The sequence below is a fragment of the Lonchura striata genome, chromosome 2, assembly GCF_050655825.1.
Source record: "Lonchura striata isolate lonStrDom1 chromosome 2, ASM5065582v1, whole genome shotgun sequence".
Taxonomy (NCBI): Eukaryota; Metazoa; Chordata; class Aves; order Passeriformes; family Estrildidae; genus Lonchura; species Lonchura striata.
The window spans coordinates 4,228,320-4,250,985 of record NC_140704.1 but is presented as its reverse complement, the minus strand read 5'-3'; the positions used below and the strand labels follow the sequence as shown (position 1 = coordinate 4,250,985).

Sequence of the window (22,666 nt, the reverse complement as noted above, 5' to 3'; positions counted from 1 at the left end):
AAAATGAGTCAACCACCAAACCCTGGGCAAGACACGCAGGATTTCTCCTGTGGAAGTGCACTTTTAGTGGCCAGCCAGGGCTGGGATGAGCCAGGTTAACCACTATTCCCTGCTCAGCCTGCATGGGGCAGCTCATCAGCACCGTGCCAGCGATGAACACAACCCTGCTGGACCCTGAGGACACCCCCCTGCAGGGTGCTGGTGCTGCTCCCTGTGTCCTTGCCAGTGGCTTTGCAATTTGTCATTTTGCCACTTCAGCAGAATGAACTTGCTTGACATGTGCCAATCAGCAGAGAGCAATTAATTGGTTCAGCCTCTGACAGGAGCCCTTGCAGCCCTTGAGTGCAGAGGGGAGGTGAGTCAGGAGGGTCATGTCACAGCCTTTGGACAGTGCTGAGCACACACAGCCCTCCTGGAGGCTGGCTGGCTCATTAGCATCTGGGAAACTCATTAAAGTTGGAGTTCTTCTTCTTTAAAGCTTTGGCCCATCAGTGCACAGGATCTCCATAGCACTGCTCCATGGTAATTACCCCAGTCAGAAGGATTTACTTTCTCCTGCACTAATTAGCAAGTGGAGAAACTTAAGAAACCAATGTAGAATCCAAAAGGAATGTCCAGGTGATCCAGGTTTTGGTTTTAACTAGATATTTTACCACCAGTAAATTTATAGATATTATCTCTTTTCCAAAAGTTTCTCCTGAGACACTTCTTCCAGCTCTGTGGAAGATATACACGAGAAAAGGAATAAAGTTAATTAGTCTATGAAAATTTGAAGAATTTATGTGAAACCTTCACATTCATGAACTTACAATATCCATTCCATGTAGGGATACCCAGTACTCAGGGGAGTGTAATCCCAATTTTTTTTTTTTCTCCCCATGGACTAAGAGAAGAGCCTTGTGGTGGCTGTCTGCAGGAGTAGGTACCAATGAAATGATGAGTCTGACCAGAGACTAGGGTGGGCAGAGAATGGCTCTGTCCCTTCACAGCTCCTCTCTGCCCAGCCTCCTGCCCCACGCTGTCCTGAGTGACTCCATCTCAGCACTCAGAACACATTTTCCACCCCAGAGCCATTTCCTTGAGCACAGGACCTTCTCTCACTGCCGAGCACATCCCCAGGGGTCTGATGCTCTGCTGGAAGCTGGAGCTGTGGTTTCCACACCCCATGTCCAGGTCCCAGCCCCCTGGCTGTCCTGTACAGGTACAGGGATGGAACCCCAACCCATCCCCAACACTGCATCCCAGTAACTGCAGCACAGCTGGCTCCACTGCAAGCTGGAACTGGGCATTTGCTGCAAAGGAGGAGGGGGGAAAAATATTTAAATAGTGTCAGAGGGAAGCAATTAGCCCAGATCCAAAGTCAGCTTACACTCATGCCCCACGCCAGTTGGCACACGTGTGATCTGCAGTGCTCAGCATTGCAAACATTTTCCTGGAAGAGCTTTGGAGAGTCTTGTTTCAAGCACTTGAGTGCTCCTTGTTGTTCATTTCCATAATGACTCACTGAACACGAGCAGCTTTGTTTTCCTCGTGCACCATAAGCCATAAATCCAGAGTAATTTGATCCATTTTCTTCAAATGCACAGGGGGCCATGGACACACGTGTGCATAAACACACACACAGACACACACGTGCACAGATGCTGTCAGTCCAACAAATCCATCACCATTTTCCTGGCACAGCTGAGCTGAGACAGCTCCTGCTGATCCAAAAGCTACCTCTGAATCATCCCAGACTTGTGCCATAAATGATTATTTTGTTGAAAGGGACACACGGCTTTAAAAGGCATCACAAAGCAAATAGGAGAGTTTTCCCTAAAGAGTGTGACTTTATTCATCTTTGCCTTCCTGCCAGGAGACAGCAAAAGAAAAAGCTTCTTTTGAAGAGAGGAGACATGAGCATGTTTCCAAAACCCCTGAGGTGCACATGGAAAAAAGGCAGCAGGCAAACCTTGATCATGTTCCTTCTTCCCTTGTCTTAGAGGCATGACTGACAACATTAGCACTAGGATGATGGCATAACCCAGGTTGGAAGGCACCTCAGGAATCCTCCAGTCCAAACCCCCCTGCTCACAGCAGGCTCAGGATGTTGTCAGGGCTTTATCCATTTGCATCTTGAAAAATCTCTAAAGGGAAACCTCTCCCACTGCTGAACTCTCTTTATGAAGAAAAACTTTCTCCTTTCTCCATCTTATCTGGCCCTTTTTTGTTACAGTTTGCCTGTTCCTCCTGACTCAAACCACTGTGAAGGGCTTGGATCTGTCAGCAACATTGAGGTACTGGCAGACTGTTGTTAGCTCCGTCCAAAATCCTTTCTTAGTTCTGAATCAGGTCCTCTTGCATCTCTGCACATGGAGAGTGCTCCAGACCTGAGCATTTTGGTGTCCCTTTCCCTGTAGTTTATTAATGCCTCCTGTACCAAACTGGGCACAGCATCTGGCTGGGGGCTAAGGAGTGCAAAGTAGAAGGGAATAATAATTTCCTTCAAAACATCCCAGAGCTTTGCTGCCAGGTCACACACCTGGTTTGGGTTGATTTCAGCATCCATGAGCTCCCTGAGTGCTTTTCCACACTGCTGCTCCTCAGCCAAGTCCTCACCCTCAGGAGAGGGCACTCGTGGCCAAGAAACTCCTCTCTGATGCCCAAGACATTTGGGGAACATCTCAGCAGCTCTGCTCACAGGTATCCTGGATAATCACCAAACCATTAATTCACTGTTAAAAGACAAGATCAACATCACTCAGTGCAAGTTCAGAAATATTTATTTGTTTTCTTGACATGAGGGTGTGTGGCTAACCTCCAGCCTTTTTATCAAGAGCTATCCAGGGAAAATGGAAGTTCTTGCTTATCTGTTTTGCTCCCAGGTGTTTTTCTCCTGGGCTGGTTTCCAAAGAGCTAAACTCAGATGAATCCATTTCTAAGCAGCCCCATGTCTTGGGATGGCATCAGCAGCTGCTTTGGCTGGTGTTCCCAGGAAAGGTGAGCATTTTGTCATCCAGCTTGGATGTGCCAAATGCTGTTGGTGACAGATGTTAGCTCTCCACCTCTGGGACCAGACAGTGCAGCAGAGACAGGAGCAGCACAGTTGCTGTTAGGAAAGTGAACAGTGAACTTCTTCCAAAGTCCTGGGGGTGAGATCTTGCAGAGTCTAAAAGATTATTTTTATTTTCTTCATGCTACACAATTTCCTTGGGTAGGTACCAAGTGCAGTGGGAGATCAGCCACCTGACTTACTAAGACACAAACCAAATTTAACTGTCTTCACCTATTTATTGGCTTAAATGTTCAGGGAATATTATTGTAAGTGAAACTAGGGGCATTGCAACAATAGCCCAGGACACTGGCACAAAGTGGGTGCCCTGGCATTGATATATTCCAGTGGTTCACTGAGGTAAACTCAAAGCTCTAAAGGACCCCAGAGTTAACCATTAGTTCACTGCTTCAGCTGCCAAATTTCTTGTCTACTCAGACCTGCTCCGTGTCTGGATGTCTGCTATACTCCTGGCAGCACCAATAACCTGCAATTTCTGACAGAATCTGCTGCATTGCAAATCCCTCTTTCATCCCAGCATGGCCCAGAGCCAGAGCAAGCACAGAGCAAATCCCTGTGCATGTTTCTAACCTGTAGATGTGTCCCTCCCTTCAAACACAAGATGCCAGGGGCTGTGCATTGCTACTGTGATGAATAAAAGCACTGACCTGGTCCTCTCTCATCAGGCACTCAGATCTCCTTCCTCTCGCTGGTTATCTCTTTGAGGCACATGAATCCAAATGAGTTACGAGAGGGAAAAGTTACAAAATGTTGTTTATTTAAATTTGCTGCTCATTGCCAGCAAGCTCAAAGTTGAATATGACTGAGCTGTTAGGACAGACATCCTCCCTCTCCCCCATAAGCAGGGGATTTATAACAGTGTTTTCCAAGACAATTTCCAGTCCCTGAAAACTAGAGCAACATAAATCTGGGGGTTTAAATCAAGCTCATGCTGAAAAGTCCCATAAAACACCTGAAGAAAATTCAGAGTAAGCTTGTTAAAAGTGGAAAGAGCAAATTACTCCAGCTCTTTTGAGATGCAGGTGATGGAGAATGTATAACACAACATTTTTCTTACTGCTGTGGCAAAGCCCAGTGGAGAGAGTGCAGAGGGGAAGGGATCCCCTGTAAGACCATGAGCTGAGAAGGGAGGCAATTCTTGCATTTAAATGCTCCCTTGTAAGTATTTTATCACGAGGTTGTTCTTCTTCTTGGCTCACTATCAAACAGGATTTCCTTCCCTGACCATAGCTGCAAAATCACTGTCAAGACAGGTGTCCTCTTCCTTGGCAGAGTTAAAGAAAACGATGCTTGGTTTTATTGAAACCAACCCAGAGTAGTGTTTATTATTGAAAATATACAGTATTCTTGAACATCACATAAAAAGCCTGGTAGATACAACTGCTCTAGTTCAAAATGCTCAATAGATACCTTTGTGCAGCATGTAGCATTATTCTCGGAACACAAACATCCTCTTCTCATCCTCATTATCTTTACAGTGCTTCCCTTTTGTGGTTTTTAAACCCAGAAGAGCTGTCCTTCCCCACCCTGATGCTCTGAGCTGAAAACAAACCACTTTCCAAAGGCTTTCCACTTACACTGTGCTGGAAGAGTGGGGCTAAGAGGAATGAGAGTATTCTGTAGAGCTACTTAGAGCTTCTCCTGTCCTTTGAAAATCTGTGTAAGAGCAGGGCATGGTGCTCACCAGGCAAAGTGCCCCGTGTGGAACAGTCCAGCGATGCCCTGACAATTCCCAGTCTGTCCAAGAGAGAAATGGGGAAGGCAGATAAATTCAGGCTTTTCACACCACTTTCAGACGCTCTTTTTCTTGCTGCCACAAGTTCTCAAATGACAGTTTTGCAGAGAAGAAACTTTTTACAAAGAAAACAAGAAAGTGATGGGCTATAATACACCAAAATTGTTGAAATAATTGGGAATCAATGTACAGAGTGAGATGGGCAGTGTGTTCAAAATAGTCTTTGTTCACCACAGTAGGAAAGGGGGAATAAAAACAAAAAAACAAAAGAAAGGAAGGAGAAAAATATTGATTATTCCTGCCGGTGTGCTGTTTTAGACTTTGCATTGTGAAGTTCCACGGGATGCAATCAGGGTTGGACCTGTTCCTTCTTTGAATCTGTTTTACCACCACCAACTCCAAGAGGCTTTTCCCTGGTTGCCTCAAAGCAGCATCACAGGTGTGGGAGACGAGAGCCCGCCGAAACAGGATGGGCGCCCCGCTGGAAAGAGATCAGCGAGGCCAGGGGAGGAGAGTTTGCAGGAAGGGGCTGTGGGTGGGAGGACAGGAGAGCTCTGAAGGCCGCGGGCGGCGGTGGCGGTGTCCGTGGGGGCGGTCACACGGCCGCGGTCTGTTTGATGCTGTGGAAGCTGATCCGCGTGGGGGACGTGGGGATGGACATGGCTCGTGCCACCCGCACCCGCAGAGAGTGGTGGTCCTGCCAGCGGTGCCACCTCTTCCTGGCAGCAGAACGCACCTGGGGAGAAACACGGGGGAGAAGGTGAAGGGAGAATCTCAGGTGTCCGCTGTGAAGGGGTGCTGGGCAGTGCTGAGACAATATTTCACAATGTTGTGATGCCTTAAGCCTCTAAAAGGGGGTGAATGATGCCTTATGTTTTAGCTTTTATATTTTCCAGATTCTGTACTGCATTGGTATATAACTCTGAACTTCATATAAAGTGTTAGCAAGTTCTAATTGGTATATAACTCTGAACTTCATATAAAGTGTGAGTAAGTTCTCATTGGCATATAACTCTGAACTTCATATAAAGTGTGAGTAAGTTCTCATTGGCATATAACTGAACTTCATATAAAGTGTGAGTAAGTTCTCATTGGTATATAACTCTGAACTTCATATAAAGCATTAGCAAGCTCTCCTCACAGCTCAGTCACACAAAACAATCCTTTTCCAGCCTGAGAACCGAGGACACTGCTGAAGCTTCAGGCCCAAAGAGTACAAACAGCAGGGAATTGAGGAGAGCAAACTGAGAGGATGGGACTGCATCACCTGAAGCTGTAATTGGACAATTAATCTCAATATGGAAATGGACCAAAATTTATAAAAGTGTGAGAATTCATGACATGGAGTCCATCTTGGGTGGAGCCACGGTCGGGCTCTTGTGCTGCCCAAGGTGTATCCTTTGAAGGCTTTTTAATAAATCCCTACTTTATTCCTTTAACTCTGTCTAGCCTCTGTTCCAAGTCAGCCTCTCAAGGCATCACAGGGACTGATTTAGATGCCTGAACAGGAGCTCCTAATTCACCGATATTCTCTTGAGTACTTGACTCAGGGAAAAAAAAAAAATTTATACACCTCATGTCTCATCTCTGATATCTTAAATACTCCAGAGCATTTCAAACAGGCCTAAACATTCAAAACTGATTTGGGTCCTCAGGATGGGTGGACCAAGGTCTGTTCAACACCTGATGGAATTCTTGGAGAGCCCCATCCCAGGGGCCCCTGCTGCCCTTGTATGTGGAGAAGCACAGGGGATCTAACCAAGCTCTGGCACACCTGAGCCAGCCCCTGTGAGCACCTCCAGCAGGCACAGCAGGCAGTGGAAGTTGCTCTACATCAGCAGAAGGTCATCCTCAAGCAGGTGCTGACCAATAGGCCAGATAAACCTTGAATTTTTGTGTATGTTTTTTTTTTTTTGTTTTTTTTTTTTTTTTTGTTTTTTGTTTTTTTTTTGCCTGAAGCATAGACAGAGCCCAGGAACTCTGGCTCAAATATATACATAGCTAAGCAAGAGAAAAACAGGAGAAAGGAACTCTAAACCTCAAACACAGTGGGAGGGAAAGCTTGAAATACTCCTAAAATAAACCAAATCCCTGGCAGAGAAGACTCAAAGTCAGAACCTAGCATGAAACATTTGGACCAATTTCTAGATATTCTTGTTGAGATCTGCTTACTGTAGAGAGTAAACCAATTCCAACCCCTAATCCAGGGAGATAAATAAGCCTGCAAAATTAGGTGAGAGGAATCTGGGCCCAGCTTCCTGGAGAGTCCAAAGCCTGATGTGCTCATGACACTTGGAAAGGATGCTGATGTTCTGCTGCCAACCTGGAATCTGGTGTACTTTGAAAGAAGTGTTGTTACTTAAAACTTCTATGTCAAGCCAAGCCAAAACCATATTTTTTTTTTTTACAAGGAAGGGTTATAAATAGTGCAATATAGACATTGCAACTACTGACCTATAGATCACCTTCTGACCAAGAGGGAACCAGTCAGAGTGGTCAAAGGGGATGATTCATCTCCTTCTAAAGTAGGTATCCAAAATAGGCCAGATATTTGTGATCAGATGGAAAATACCTATTTCCTTTAATTGGTTATAAAATGAGTCTAGACAGCAAGCTCTATTTAAGATGTCTGCATTATAAATTTAGGTAAGTTCAGGCAATATTGATATTTAACTGTGGATATATTTTTTAGTTTTTTATAATGTACTTATCTTCACTGCATCCCCCAAAAGGATTGTTTTAAGCCCATTTTACCACAGACAAGGGGAACTTTGGGTATTATCAGGAGATGCTGTTGTGGAGCAGATCTCAAAGGCATCAGCTGCCATGGCAACTGCACAAGGCCTGGGAGGAGCTTTCAGATCCTGTGAAGCCCATGCTGGCACAGGTAATCAGCTCTAGCACCTGGGTGAGATCCATCAAAGCCACCCTGGGCGTGTCTGTCACCACCACTGGTGCTGCAGGGAAGGTGGAGTCAAAAATAATAAAAAAAAATTGCCCAAAGATGAAGAATCACTGCTTTTCTTCATTACTTTGAAAGCTTGGGGACTGTCTACAGGGGCTCTGTGAGGTCTGCTCAAAGCACAAGGAGCACACGCAGTCTCCAGCCCCACTTCAGAGCAGATCAAACATCCTGTCTAAGGGTGCTCAGATGAGTGGAAGAGCTCCAGGACTGGAGGTGTTTCCAACCCAAGCCACACCCTGTCAGCTCTGCGTGCCCCAGATGAACAGGACGGATGCCTGATGGTTAAAACATAGAAGAGTTCACAAGGAGGACACAGAAAAGGGGAAACTGCTCTCCTTGTCTTGGCTAGTTTCAATTTTTCCATTTCTGGGTGGGCTTTCAGCGCTGCTACTGAGAAACTCTGGTCTGGCAGCAAACAATCCCCTCTCACCACAGCTTTGTCCATGGGGTACACTCCACTGCAGGTCTATGAGTGCCAGCCTGGAAAACAGCTTTGCAATTTCTTCTTTGGTGACTTTTCAGGGGAATCCTGAACTTGGAAATGTGGCTTTTCTATCAGAGACTTTCTAGAGGCAGAGATTGGGCAAGTCAGAGCAGAGGATTTCTTTCTTTGTCTGTTTTCTCAACTAGCTGTCATCTGTGCAACTGCCATGGTTGACATGGTGGTTTTAGGTCATAGCTCGGACTCAGTGATCTCAGAGGTCTTGTCCAACCTAATTGATGCTGTGATTCTGTGATTTAAGACAAGCTGCTGCAGATTTCTAAGGTAAGGTGAGGAGAAAGTCACACTGGGTTTCTTCTAATTTTAAATCAATGATCTGTTTCAATATAAATAATAACATTTTTTACACTTACTAGGGGTCAGACAGAAGCTAATTAAACAAAGAATATGAGGGAATAGAAGTGGATAAAGAGAAGAGAGAACACCCAATGAAAGGGGAATAAAAGACAGCACTGCCAGGAAGAGCATGAATGATTTGGAGATGAGAATGAAAACAATGTGGTTAAACAACAGTGCAGAGGATTTCTGGAAGAGCCTCTCATTATGGAGCAGTAACTTCAACACCTCTCCACCAGTTTCATGATGGGGTTTGGTCAGGCTATAAAATGAGTTGAATGGCACAGTTATATGAAATAGCAGAGTCAGGATGGACTCAGTCACAAACTGCAGCAGCCTGGACTGCTGACCATCATCCCCTTCTCCCCAAATTGACCTCCCTGACTCACTGAGCCCTCCTGGGAAAACAGGAGAAGCACTGGAAAGCTGTGCCATGGTGTTGCACTTTTCTGGGAATTCACTATTTGTAAACCTATCACGGTTCCATTTGCAGTAGCAGAGGGATTCTGGGTGGGAGGGAGGATACAATGCACACCCAAAGGCAAATCCACATTACAGAGTCCATGCAAGGGTGAAGGCTCCTCCCCTGAACGACTCACACCTAATCTTGGCCAATTCTCGCAGAATCACTGAATAATTTGGGCTGGAACAGACCTTAAGGTTCACCTCATTCCAGCCCCCTGCCATGGACTGGGACACCTTCCACTGGACCAGGCTGCTCCAAGCCCTGTCCAACTCCTGGATCCATTATTTATGCTTCCAATGCAGAGAGTGGAGAAACAGAGACAATTCCCCTGAGGATGGCACTCAGGAATGAAGCACTCCTTGCTCCTCTGGGTACCAACCCACCCTAACTGAATGCTGGGCACCTCAGACAAGAGGTTTGAGTATCACATGAAGTGTCAGACTGCTGTCATGGGAAATTGTCCCCTGAAGACCTGAGATGCAGAGGGATGTTGCTTCTCAAATACTCCTTTCTCCACAGATGTCACCAAATGCTGAGATACTGTTAGAGAAAATTTTCCTCCTTTCTTCTGCAGCACGATTTTGTGGTTTTCTTTTCTTTTTTTTTTCTGAGGAACCAGTGTGAAGAGATACTTACTCAGCCAGAGAAGCCAGATTAGATTTATCATTTGTGCTTCAAGCCAACCAAGTCAAAAAGAGCCACCTGGAGATAAAGACGTGAGTCTAAACAAGCAGTTGGCCTTAGTGATATGGTTTGAGAGAGGATTAAAAAACAAAAACAAAAATGCTGTCTTCTTGTTCAGCTGGAGCCATTCCTAACAGACTGGGCACATGGAAATGGGCTCTGCACTTTCAAGGGTGAGAGCAAAGCACTTTTTAATGACAAAATAATTAGCTGCAATTAGTATGTGACCAGAATGCAAGCAGAAAAGGTTAAGGTCACTTGAACTCAGAAACAAAATGCTAGGTTAACTTTACGTAAGAAAAGAAAAAAAAAAATGTCTGTGGCTTCTGTAATAATGTGTTAAAATACACCAAAAAAGCTGTAGCACAGCAGAAGAGTTAAAGAAAAAGAGAATGCAAAATATCAACTATCAAACATGGTTGTTAATCTCTGCAAGAGCAGCCTCCTCGATTTATTAAGCATTTCTAGAGTCAAGACCATGTCCCAGAATCAGCATTAACACATTTATGACCTGAAATTGCCTGGCCTGTAACAGCCCAAGGATGCTCCAGGCTGTCATCAGTGGTTAGAGCTCCACAAGGACTCCTGGAAACACAAATTATCAGCCTCACCCCTGTGGAACTTTAGTTGCTTGAGAGGAACAAAATTTCCCCTGCTCTGAGCAGAGAGCTGGGTGCCTGTGTTGACCCTTGGTCTGTCTTTTTCTTGCAAATAGGTCTTCTTTCAGAATCACCCTTTTCACTCTTCCTGCTTTGTGTACAGTGAATAATCCCAATTTCTGAGCTGTGGTCAAATCAGGTTGGCCAACATTTATTTGTGCCTACAGAGTGTGGGCACTGCTTTGGAACAGCCAAGAAAAAGGATTTGGATAATGGGATGAAAGGAAATCAGTGGGTGACTTTTTGTCTTCTGACTGGATCACCTAACCAGGGGACTTGTCAAACTTTTAGATCATATTAAATAAAAAACTAAAATGATATGTGCGTAGTTAAAAAAAAAAGTATATAATATCACATATTAAAAAACTTAATATCTAAAAATTTAAAAATATTAATATATATATATAAAAAATTAAAGTTTTAGAACAGAAACTAAACCTTCTTCTTCACCTTCTTCTTCAAGGGTTTAAGTAGTATCATATAAATTAATTAATTAATTAATTAATTAATTAATTTTTATTTAATCAGTTGTATTAATTAAATTAAAAATCCCCATTACAAATCAAGAGTAATTAATTATTAAGTTAAAAATAAAAATAATTTAAACATAATTTCTTAAAAAAAACTCATAAAAAGAGTACAACTCCAGTTTTAATTTATTAAAGTGCTATAGAACTCACAACTTATAAAACTATAATATAAATAAAAACGAATAAACATCTAAAGCCAAACAAAAAAAATACCCCCTCACACATTTAATCCCAACCTTAACAAAAAAAAAATATATAAAACTGACCCAAAAAACTCAACACTCTCTGTAGAATAATCACAGAATATCAAAACGGTTTGAATTGGAAGGGACCTTAAAAATCATCCCATTCCACTCTCCTGGAATGGGCAGGGACACCTCCCACTATCCCAGGTGCTCCAAGCCCCGTCCAACCTGGCCTTGGGCACTTCCAGGGATCCAGGGGCAGCCACAGCTTCTCTGGGAACCTGTGCCAGGGCATCACCACCCTCACAGGGAAGAATTTCTTCCTAATATCCAATCTGTATATTCATGGTGTTCACTAGTCTGTGACTGATTAAGGTCTTTCTCTGCTCAAATGCCACTCTTTATTCCCAGAAATCCTGATAAGAAGGCAAATTTATTAAATGAGTAAGATTTACATGGATCTCGATGGGCTTTAAAAAAGACTGAATTTTTTTTTTCCCCTGAAAACAGGTTGCAGTGCTGAATTCACCAATTTCCACCTACATTTAAGCACCTTTTTTGCTGTGTTTCACGTCCTTGTGCTGCAGGTTGAGGCGACTGGAGAGTAACTTTGGAGTTTAATTCTGCAAATTGTGGAAGGCTGATGAAGACTGAATGGATCTTTTCGCAAGCCACAGATGAACAAGAGGGACTTTCAAGCAATGTCCAGTTCAGCAAAATGGATCTTTAAATTTCGAGGCACTGGTCTCACTGCCCCTGACTGCAGTGAAATTCACTTCCATGAGATTTTTGGAGTCCTGGCCTCTCCCTGTAGAGACTTAGTAAGGTATTGGCAACACCTCATCAAGAAGAAACAACTAAAATAGATCTCATTTGTGTGGATCACTGCCCATAAATGAAGCTGAAGGTGATATGCTCACCTGGTTATGTGCCTGTATTAAGTGTTTAAGATTTGAGGGGGGAGAAATCCCATCCATTACTTAACAGAATTTGAATAAATATAAGATGATGCCTTAAATGGTAGTTTAAAAGTTTTCCAAATGTTCAGGGTGTTCCCCACTGTTGGAACTCAAAATGTCCCTCAGATATTTTTGGAGGTTCCAGGCCCAGGTCAGAAGCATTTGAGACCCTGGCAGGCAGCTGGAAACAGCTGTGATTTTGGGTTTGAACCATGGAATGATTTACCAACCTTGCAGGAAGAACAAGAAGTCACAAAAGTTTAGATATTAGAGTAGAAGTAGTCACAAAAAAGGGAAGAATTTTTGAGTGTTGTACAGGGGGGTTTGGTTTTGTACATGGGGGTCAGAAGTTTTAAGATGGAGGGATTTGGGCCTGCCCTGTCCTCCCTCTTTCTTCTTCCTTCCCTCCATGTTCTTGGTGATGTTGGCACTCACAGATTGGTTTAGAGTAGAAAAGCACCATTTAATATAGGTAATAGGCATTGGGAAAACTGTAACCATGTCACATGTAATGTACCATATAAAAGATAGAAAATCACCATTTAATATAGGTAATAGGCATTGGGGAAAAGCTGTAACCATGTAACACGTAATGTACCATATAAAAGCTAGAAAATCACCATTTAATATAGGTAATAGGCATTGGGGAAAAACTGTAACCATGTCACACGTAATGTACCATATAAAAGACAGCAGCAGCCCTGGGCGGGGAGAGAAGAAGCAGTCGGGGTCAGAGAGGATGTCAGGGTGTGTGTGTGCCTCTGCCTGAGCTGTGAGCAAACCACAGCAGCCCCAGGAGAAAATCTTTTAGATAACTTGCAATAAACTGCTTTGAGACTGGACAACAGAAGACTTCTGAGCTTTTTTTGGAAGCACGGGTTGGAGGAGAGGCTTTTCCACCACACGGAGCCACCCCTGACCCAGGGTGAGCTCTGGCACCTCAGGGAGGAAGGATGGCAAATGTTGTATTTAATAGTAAATGCCTAAGCACAGAGAGCCCTGAGCTGACAGACCTTGGGTGTCCAGGTGAGGAGTTCTGATGCTCCCAGGGAGACAGGAGTGTCTTTATCCATGTTTTCTACACCAGCTGCATCACTGAGCCACTGCACCTGTGTCCTGCCCTGCTGGCTCTGCAAGGCTCCCACAGACCCAGCCCCTCAGGCCAAGGGTGCTCATGTTACCATCACACAAAATACTGAACTGAACATCCCCATGAGGATGCCATTATCAGTATTTAATCCTCCTGAGGTCGGGAAGGGATGTAGTCAAAACAACCTGCACAGCTCAAAGGAAACAAAAACAAAGCTTGGGTAGAACATTGGGTTTTGTTTCAGCAGGTACCCTGCCTCACACCACTATTTATACAACTTTATTATGGGATTCTTTTTTCTGCCTAAAAAATGATCCTGCTCAACTGGTCTGCAATCCCTTTAATCCCTAATTTTTTTTTTTTTTTTTCCCCTCAGGGTCTTCAGCAGCAATTCTTTACAATCTGGGGATATTTTCACAGCACCTGCTAGCCTGGGATGCCAAAGTTTACTTGTAAGGCCACAGCAGTGCAATTGTGTTATCATAAATAACAGTTCAAGAAGCTGCAACAATTCTGACTCGTCATACAGACTTGCTACAATTTTTTTTTTTTTTATTTTTTTTTTTTTTTTTTTGTGGAAACAAATGATGCTACTTTCTTCTGGGCCACAAAGGACCAGCAATACCCACAGCAGAGGGAGGGCAGGGCTGCACCCAGCCCACCCCAAGCCCCTGTGGTTTTGTTGTGGGGTACTCTGGAGTCAAATCAGCAGTGGTTTAATGAGGAGAAAAATAGGATGAGAAAGGACCCTGAGGGCAGATGGAATTAAACTTTAACCCTCTAGACCACCTCCATATTTATATTTATTCAGAGATTTTAAGGAATGCTTAGCACATGTCCTTTGGGCTTGGGATGAATGATGCCTGGGCTGATGGGCAGGGGATGAGAAACTATTTCAGGGGTGACTCAGAGCTGGCAGTTCTAATGAACAGCCTCCCATGATGATCAGATCAAAGGAAGACACTTTGAGCTTAATAGATTTTGAGAGACAGATGATGCTTGGCTAAAGGGCCAACAGAAAGAAAAATTAAGCATATTTATCCTTGCCTCACACCTTGTTGTGAGAATAATTTACAGTGGCATATGATCTATTCCTCTCTGATGATGTTTTCTCTCCAAGCCAGCTAATTGCATTTTAAATGTCAATTCATAGCTGATTATTGATATTGGTCAGATAATACTGGATCTGAATCCTGAGCTAAGATTTCAGGCTATAAAAGGATGTGTTCAGACTCAGGTCTGGCTGGTTATGCATCTATCCAGGATATGGATAGAAATGAAGGACAGGCACCTTATTATGGACACAGAACTCATGAATTATAGAATAAAGGTAGGAAGGGACATCAGAAGGCCTCTGGTCCCATGCCATGATCAGAGCACACCCAGCACAGTGGTTTTATCCAGTTTTGAAATTATGTCAGGGTCTTATCAAGTCATTTTGAGCACAAACAAGGACAGGGATCTCAAAATACCTTTGAGACTCTCTTCCAGTCCTTAAATATCCTCACTCTTATATATTTTCTTCCCTGTTTAATTTTGCCTTGCTCCCTTCATTCAGGCTCAGAGTGGAACTTGCTCTTCCCCGAGCAGCCCCTTACCAAGCACCATCCCTTTGTAGATGTAGGTTGTTCTCAAACACTGTCACCTCCATTTCCAAGCTCCTGCTCTGGAATGGCTGTGTTGGGCTCTCCCATCAAGGCTAGAAAGGTTTGCAAGGATCACTGAACTCTCTGAGGGATCTGGTGGTAGCTAGAAATTGCACAAAGCACCTAATTACAAGGATAAGCGATCTCTGGAGCAGGGATTCTTATTCCTCCATTATCCTCTTGTTTCCATCATCACTGCTGAGGTAGCAGGAGTGCAGCCAGCCCTGTTTGGAATATGAAACACTTTAAATGCACTCTTTGCCTCTGTCTGAAATACTTTAGTTTGTCTCAGGAAAAAAACATCACTGTTAAGGTCTGGCTAAAAGGTAGACACGACACCAGTAAGGGGACTGGATGGAAGATCCATCTTCCTTTAGAGAAGCTGTGTCTGGAATGAGTCAAAGGTAGAAGAGAAATGATGGGAGTGCTGGGCCCATCTTCCCCTGTGGGTCCTGACAGTTTGGTCAGAGAGAGAAACAGATAAACTTTCCCAGGAATTGTTCTGGGGAGTTTTGAGAAGGCTGAGAGAAATAATTAATCTTGCAGCTGGTGTTTTGAGCAGTTGTTTTCTCAGAAGATGTTTACCAAAGGGTATTTCCTTAATTAGCCAATCATGGGAGGGGTGTTGATTAAGAACTAGTCAGGTTCTGGATGAATGGTGTTGGTTATAAATATTGTGAGATTGTAATAAAGGAGCCTTTTGCCTCTGAAAATGTATGGATGGAATCAAGTGTCACCTTTCTTCCCCTGACTCAACGGTGACATTCCCCTGAGCAGAAGCTGCACACTAAAGAACTGAAAGGAAAAGCTGACCTGCAGTGAAAATGGTCCAGCTACCACAGGAGTTGTGTGGGAATTCATTCCTCCAGCACAGTTTCACACCATTCGCAGAATCACTGCATGGCCTGGCTTGGGAGGAACATTAAATCTCATCCAGTCCCAGCCCTGCCATGGCAGGGACACCTTTTCCACTGTCCCAGGTTGCTCCAAGCCCCATCCAACCTGGCCTTGGACATTTCCAGAAATCCAGGGGCAGCCACAGCTTCTCTGGGCATCCTGTGTCAGGACCTCTCCACTTTCACAGGGAAGAATTTCTTCCTAACATCCAGTCTAAACCTGCACTCATTCAGTTTGAAGCCATTCCCCCTTGTCCTGTCATTCCATGATCTTGTAAAGTCTATCTATCCTTGTTCCAAAAATATCCATCCTAAACACTTTTTTTTTTGTGGTTTTTTTTTTTTTTTTTTTTTTAATCCAGCATTATCTGAAATTAAATTCAGTTTTGGGATCTGCAAGTTGACTGAAAAAATTTGGAGGAGCATCTTGTTTATTGCAGTCATTGAAGCAGAAGTTCACAAGCTGCATTCACTCTTCTGAAGTGGCATTCAACATAAATGCATACAGATTTTTCATTATGCCAGTTTTCATAACACCTCCAATTCTCAGAAACCTCTCATTGTCAATTTTCTTGGAAGTCCAGAGATGCTCTTTTCCACTTGGATTAAATGAAATTTGCATATTTTTTGCCCTCTAGTGTTGCTCTACGTCCAAAAAAAGGTATTATTTTTCCCATAAAGTCTCTAAACAAATTAACGAGTCAAGTGCCAACGGCCCCTTGTGCCCACCCATGGCACACATACTTCATTCAAAACAGCTTCAGAACTTTTCAGAAGCAATAAAACATAAAAAGCTGCAACCTCTCAACCTAAACTGCTTCGCCTCCGTGGATTCTCTACAATAATTTGTGTATAAGGCTCGCAAACAGAACTCGGGGAAGGGTCTGGAGCACAAATCTGATGAGGAGCAGCTGAGGGAGCTGGGAAGGGGCTCAGCCTGGAGAAAAGAAGGCTCAGGGGGACCTTGTGGCTCTGCACAGCTCCTGCCAGGAGGGGACAGCCAGGGGGGGATTGGGCTCTGCCCCCAAGTCAGAAGTGATAGGACAAGAGGAAATGGCCACAAATTGCAGCAGGAGAGGTTTAGATTGGATATTTGCAACAATTTTTTCACTGAAAGGGTGGCCAAGCATTGAAACAAGCTGAGAAACAAAGTGGTGGAATCCCCATCCCTGGAAGTGCTCAAAAACTGTAGATGGGGACACGGTTTAGTGGGGGGCTGGGTAGTGTGTGGTGAATAGTTGAACTTGATTATCTTTGATTCGTTCTTTGATTTACTGATTTTTTTGTTGGAATCCTGGATGCTGAGAATTTTAAACTTTCTGTGCTGAAAGGCACAGACCCACAAGAGAACATTGCATTTGACCTGAGGCCGTGGAGAAGGCTTTAAAAATGGATTGATAGCACTGGGATTGTGGGTGTGTAGTTGGTTAGAAGTGTGTGATATCACAGGGTGGGAAACTTAGAGTTTGGGGTTTTAGAATATAGAAATAAATATGAAGCAAAATCGATTTTTTAGGGTGGAGACAGGTTGTTCTTCTTTACCTTCTTCATGGGTTTGGGTGATGTTTAGTGACTGGACAGAAAATTCCTCATTGAGGGCTTTGAGGGATCAGTTATTGGGTTAAAATGGAAATAACTAGGTGTCCTTTCTTAATTGGACAGTTTAGTCTTAAAAGACCTTGTAACAAGAGGTAGTTAGCCATTTTGGGCCTTGCTAATGAAAAGCTGCCAAACTCATGGTTGTGAGGCTGTTTCACTGATGAGAAATAATCAACACCTGAGTCTGAACATAGAATGCTGTCACAAGTGCCTTCAATCCTGACCTCGAAAAATAGATAATTTTTAATCTGAGGGGCCTGACAGTCTCTCTCATTGCAGCCAACAAAGCCAGTCCAGGAGCTGTGTGAAGAAGTGTGTTCTGTGGAAATGAGGGCAGGGGAGGTGACTGCATGCCCAGGTCAAATGTCCACACAAAAACAAAGGAAATAAACTCATCCTCCTTGAAATTCTTTGCATGGACTAAATTTTAAAGCATCTATTTTTCCCTACAGTGATGTTGCATTTGTGAGATCAAATTATTGAAAATCAGGACATTTTATGGTGGTATCAGGGGTTACCAAGGTGTCATTTTTGGTTAGACCTCAAGGTTATGTTTTTTTAAATCAATGGAAGTTATAGAGGAAAAACTCTCAGCTGTTTCAAACTTTTTCAAACTTCACAGACAGAACTCTGACAAAGGGATAAAAACTTTATAGAATAGAATCCCAAAATATCTCAGCTTGGAAGGGATCCATAAGGATCATCAAGTCAAACCTTTGCCAACTCTATAGGCAAGGCAAACTTCAAACTTTGTTTGAAGGCAAACTCTTCTTTGGAACAGCCTCTCACATCCTGAGTGTTTTTAAGGTGCTGATTTTGATTTTTAAACCCAGTTTTAGTTGCACAGAGGTTTTGAAGCTACACAGACTGTGCTGCTCAGATACTGGGCACTGGACTGAGGGGTACAGGATAAAGCTACCAGAGCCAGCAGAATTTTCCTCTTTATTTTTCACTTCATGCAAGTTTGTCAGGACACATGGTTCCATTTTCTGTGACTCTATCAAAATGCAGCCTTAAGTAATATTTCTGCCATTTGCTCAGATTCCTGTAACTGCTAATAATGCTTTCCCTGTACCCAAACCAAATGATTTTCACATCAGATTGAGAAATAGCCTCAACGTTTACAAAATCTCACTGCAAAATCTCTATGTGCACTTCAAGCAGTAAATTCATTGCACAATTTCCTTTCCTCATAAAGGACTGGGGTTAATTGTAGCCTCTCTTTATTCTGCGAACATTAAAATCCAGCACAACTGTGTGCAAAGGCTGCACCCAATTCCAGCTTTGACAGGGAAGGAATTTTGCATGGGTCCCTCAGTGGCTGCTGAAAACAACATCAACTCTGTTCCTTTAGTTCCTATTATTCTCCTTCTTCTTCAAAAATACTTCCTGATGAGAAAACTCAGTAAAATCACACACTGGGCCTTAGGAAAAAACTCAAATTAGGGTTTTTAATGTGGTTTCCTAGGGGGTAGAACATCCCTAAAGCCACTCTTTCACACCTGAGAAACCCACAATGGTGTTTCCTCTGTCTTCCACTAAATGCAGCAGCTTTTAGTCCCATAGCAAAAGGAAACACATAAATTGTGAAGGGACAAGTCTCCCAGACATGAAGCACTCATTTAATATTTTTAAGGGGACTTTTGGGTTTTTTTTTGAGGACAACCCATAATTTTTGAGCTGTACTACAGACAGTTACTGGCAGTTTGAAAGTGCCCAGCAGGATGTGCATCAAATAAGGGATGGGATAGATGTAGCTGAGATCACAGCATTATTAAAGCTTAAATGGATGGATTTTCCAGGCTTTTTGCTTGTGTCATCACTGAGAGCAAGGCTGGCACTGTGGGGGATGAGTAACCTGATAAAGACTGTTACATGCATTTAATAACCCAGCTCTGCTATAACTGGAAGACCTGAAGTGTTTAAAACCTTCTGAGACAGCAAGTTAACCTATCTACCACAGAGGCAGGAGCATCAGGCTCTCTGAAGAGATTCTAACAAAGCTTCAGTGATTTATATGAAGCTCTCAGGCTTCTGAAAGGCTGCTCCTCACAGGCTATTTTTCCCTTTTTTGAGCAAAATCTGGTACCTCATGGGGATTGAGTAGCATTGCCTTCACCACCACTACTAGTAGGGATGCCTGGCTGGGAGCAGCTCAGCTTTTAACATAGTGTACTATAAAATGCAAATTTGTGTTCTGGGCAATGTATTACACAGCCAGAAAGCTTTGAAAATTCACTGAGCTTGCTGCTTCCTTCAGTGCTGTGCAAAATTGAGGCTACGACAGAACAGGAAATTTTATCCTGTAAAAGCTTTATGATAGTCCAAAAAAACACTGTCACAGTACATTAAGATGAGCCTAAAGTTCTTTCACAGTTTTGAAATAGACAATATTAATATTTGGGAGGTTTGGACTTATGGCTTACCTCAAAGAAGCAGTCAGAGAGCTGCCATAGTTTAGTCAGTCAAGTGAAAGTTGCACATTAGGTGTCAAAAAATGCTAGAGGGAAGATTTCCCTCCCAAATTCAGCTTTTTGGGTGCCCACATGGCAGCAGGGTGTCTGGGCATGCAGTGGAGAGCCAGCCCAGACTGAGATGCTCAGGTGAGCAGATGGAGGTACCTGTTGTAGACCAAGCTGATGAAAAGCTTAAAAAGCTCTGCCCTGATTGTATTGGCTGGCTTGAATTACTGACATGGAACCATCTGAGAGGCCCCATTGGATCCCAGCTGCTTTTCCCACTTCCCAGTCAGATGTGAATCCTCTCCAGATCCTGTATCAGCTGGTAAGAGCCACAGGGATGCCTCAGATCCTCTGCAGCCTCCCCAGCAGCACCAGATATCTGAGTTTAGGGAAATGAATCAACATCCCAAGCTGGGTGTCTCCACCTCAGACTGACTTAATTATAAATCCCTGTTCCCAGTGTGATACAGCTGGAAAATCAGCTCTGGAATCAGTCCAGATTTCCCAGCAGATTGTTCTCAAGGCTTAGAAGTGCATGAGGTGAATCCTCCTCCTTTGACAATCTTGATTATGTCTGAACTCATCAAAGCTGCAGGAAATGGGATGTTGGCTCATGGCTTTGGACAAACAGCTTCAGACTGGTGAAGGGAAGGGGAAGTTTGGATATTTGTCCCAGTAAAAAGGGATGAAAGAATGCCAGAACAGCCAGAAGAGTGAAAACCTGAACAGCCAATAGCTCCAAGTCTGGATGCCACAAAATGGAAGTGGGGTGACAGTGGCTGTGAGATCACACAGCCTGGGTTCCTGCCCCTGATGGTCACTGAGACACCAGTGGAAAAATGAAAAAAGACTTTAAGAAAACCTGCTATCTGCAAGAATGTTCTGCTTTAACAGTGCAGACCTGATGAATATGACAAGTAGATCACAGAATATCCTGAGTTGGAAGAGACCCACAAGAATCATCGAGTCCAACTCCTGCAGAATACCCCAACAATCCCAGCCTGTGCTCCAGGAGGCAACGAGGCTGGAGAGGGGCTGGGAACACAAACCCTGTGAGGAACCCCTGAGGGAGCTGGGGGTGCTCAGCCTGGAGAAAAGGAGACTCAGGGCTGACCTCAGCACTCCCCACAGCTCCTGAAAGGTGGCTGTGCTCAGCTGGGGCTGGGCTCTTTCTCCAGGCACTGACAGAACCAGAGCACACAGCCTCGAACTGCACCAAGGGAAATTCAGGTTGGATATCAGGAAAAAGTTTTTCACAGAAAGGTGATAAAGTTCTGGAATGGCTGCCCAGGGAGGTGGTGGAGTCCCCATCCCTGGGTGTGTTTAACAGAGCCTGGATGTGGCACTGGGTGCCAGGGCTGAGTTGAGGTGTTGGGGTGGGTTGGACTCGATGATCTTGAAGGTCTCTTCCAACCTGGTCGTTCTGTGAATTCTGGGAATCCCTGGGAGTGTGATCCAAACACTCCTGGAGTTCTGGCAGCCTTGGGAATGTTCCCATTCCCTGGAGAGTCTGGGCAGTGCCCAGCTCCCTCTAGGCAAAAACCTTTCCCTGATACCCAACCCAAACCTCCCCTGACACAGCCTGAGGTAAATGCAGCTCTACAGGCACCTGTATTTGGAAGAAGATTTAAATTCCCTGTTTTTTAAGAGGCAAATGGAATTTATAGAAGAAAAGTTGGAAAGAGAACTGAGAACTCTGCTGCCAGAATATAAAAATGGGATTTGCTTAACGTGAGAAAACTGAGCTGCTTCTTGTTAACATCATCTCAGAATTAATGAGGAAGAGGGAAAGATACTAAGGTAAAATAAAACAAAATAAATACAGTAAAAATAAAATTTTAAAATATTTAAAATAACATACTTTTGCTTTAAAGCCATGCCCATTCTTTCTCATAGCCCACAATGAAATTAAGAAGCAGCACAAACAACGTTTATATCAATACAGCAGGAATAATGAAATATGGAATTGATTTCTGCGGAGACTAAAATTTTAGCTGGACAAAGATGAGACACTTTAATGCAGGTAAATGAGACATTGACAGTGTAAGCAGGGGAAAGATTTAAATCTCACACTTTGGGGTGGAAATCAAACACTGAGGGATATTAGTGAAGCATTTCTTGCTTTAGTAGCAGTACCTTATATTAATTCTGATTTAATCTGTTTTCAACCCTTTTTTTCTGAATGCAACAGGCACTGATCACTCAGAGATAGTGACCCACATGGACAAACTCACTCAGCTCAGCATGGCATTACAAAAATGGGTCACCTGCAGCATATCCTTAATAAAAGTCCAGCTCAGAAGTAATTAGCTATGCTCAGAAATCATATTTTTAATTAATGAGAAACTTCAAAGAAGTCTTTAAGATAAAGAACAGAAAATTTATAATCTGACAAAATTTCCTTCCCTCTGCCCTGATCTCACAGGTAATAGTCTGAAATTGATAAAGTTTTGAGGAGAAAGGCTGGGAAATTCAGATGCACATTAAGAGCCTTCCACAAGAGACTGATGGGACGGGGACCCCCTGTAAAAAGATCTCAGGTCTCTGTAATCAGGCACCCAAACAAATTCCACCTCCCAGTGATGAATTACTTACCTCACCATTCAAGAAGCAGTAAAATACTGACACAAAGAAACCCTGGAAAGAAGAGAAAGCGGGCAATTATTAGGTAGACATTTGAACACCATTGCTGACAGAGGGGATTGTCCCTACAGAGAGGCTAAAACATCTCTACAGCATCCAATGCCCCTCAGAGGAGCTGTCCCACGGCTGACAGCTCAGGGGGGACATCCCAGGCACTCACAGAGGGTGTTAAATTGCTTTAGATGGTCTCCTGATCTTGGAACTTATAATGTCCCTCAGACATTTTTGGAGATTCCAGGTCCTGGTCAGAACCATTT

General features: G+C 43.6%; 1 protein-coding gene across 4 annotated transcripts in view; it reads right to left on the bottom strand.

Moving 5' to 3' along the window:
• Positions 1–2,744: 2,744 nt before the first annotated feature.
• Positions 2,745–22,666, bottom strand: part of CRHR2 (corticotropin releasing hormone receptor 2) — a 151,690-nt gene continuing 131,768 nt past the window's right edge. For 2 of the 4 annotated variants that reach the window (XM_077789598.2, XM_021547687.4), the window contains 2 exons: positions 22,362–22,403; positions 2,745–5,523 (listed from right to left, as the gene is read on the bottom strand). In XM_077789598.2, coding sequence (XP_077645724.1) covers positions 5,383–5,523; positions 22,362–22,403 — 183 coding nt within the window. In that variant the 3' untranslated portion in view covers positions 2,745–5,382. The other 2 variants (XM_085563003.1, XM_085563010.1) reach the window with 2 other exon arrangements.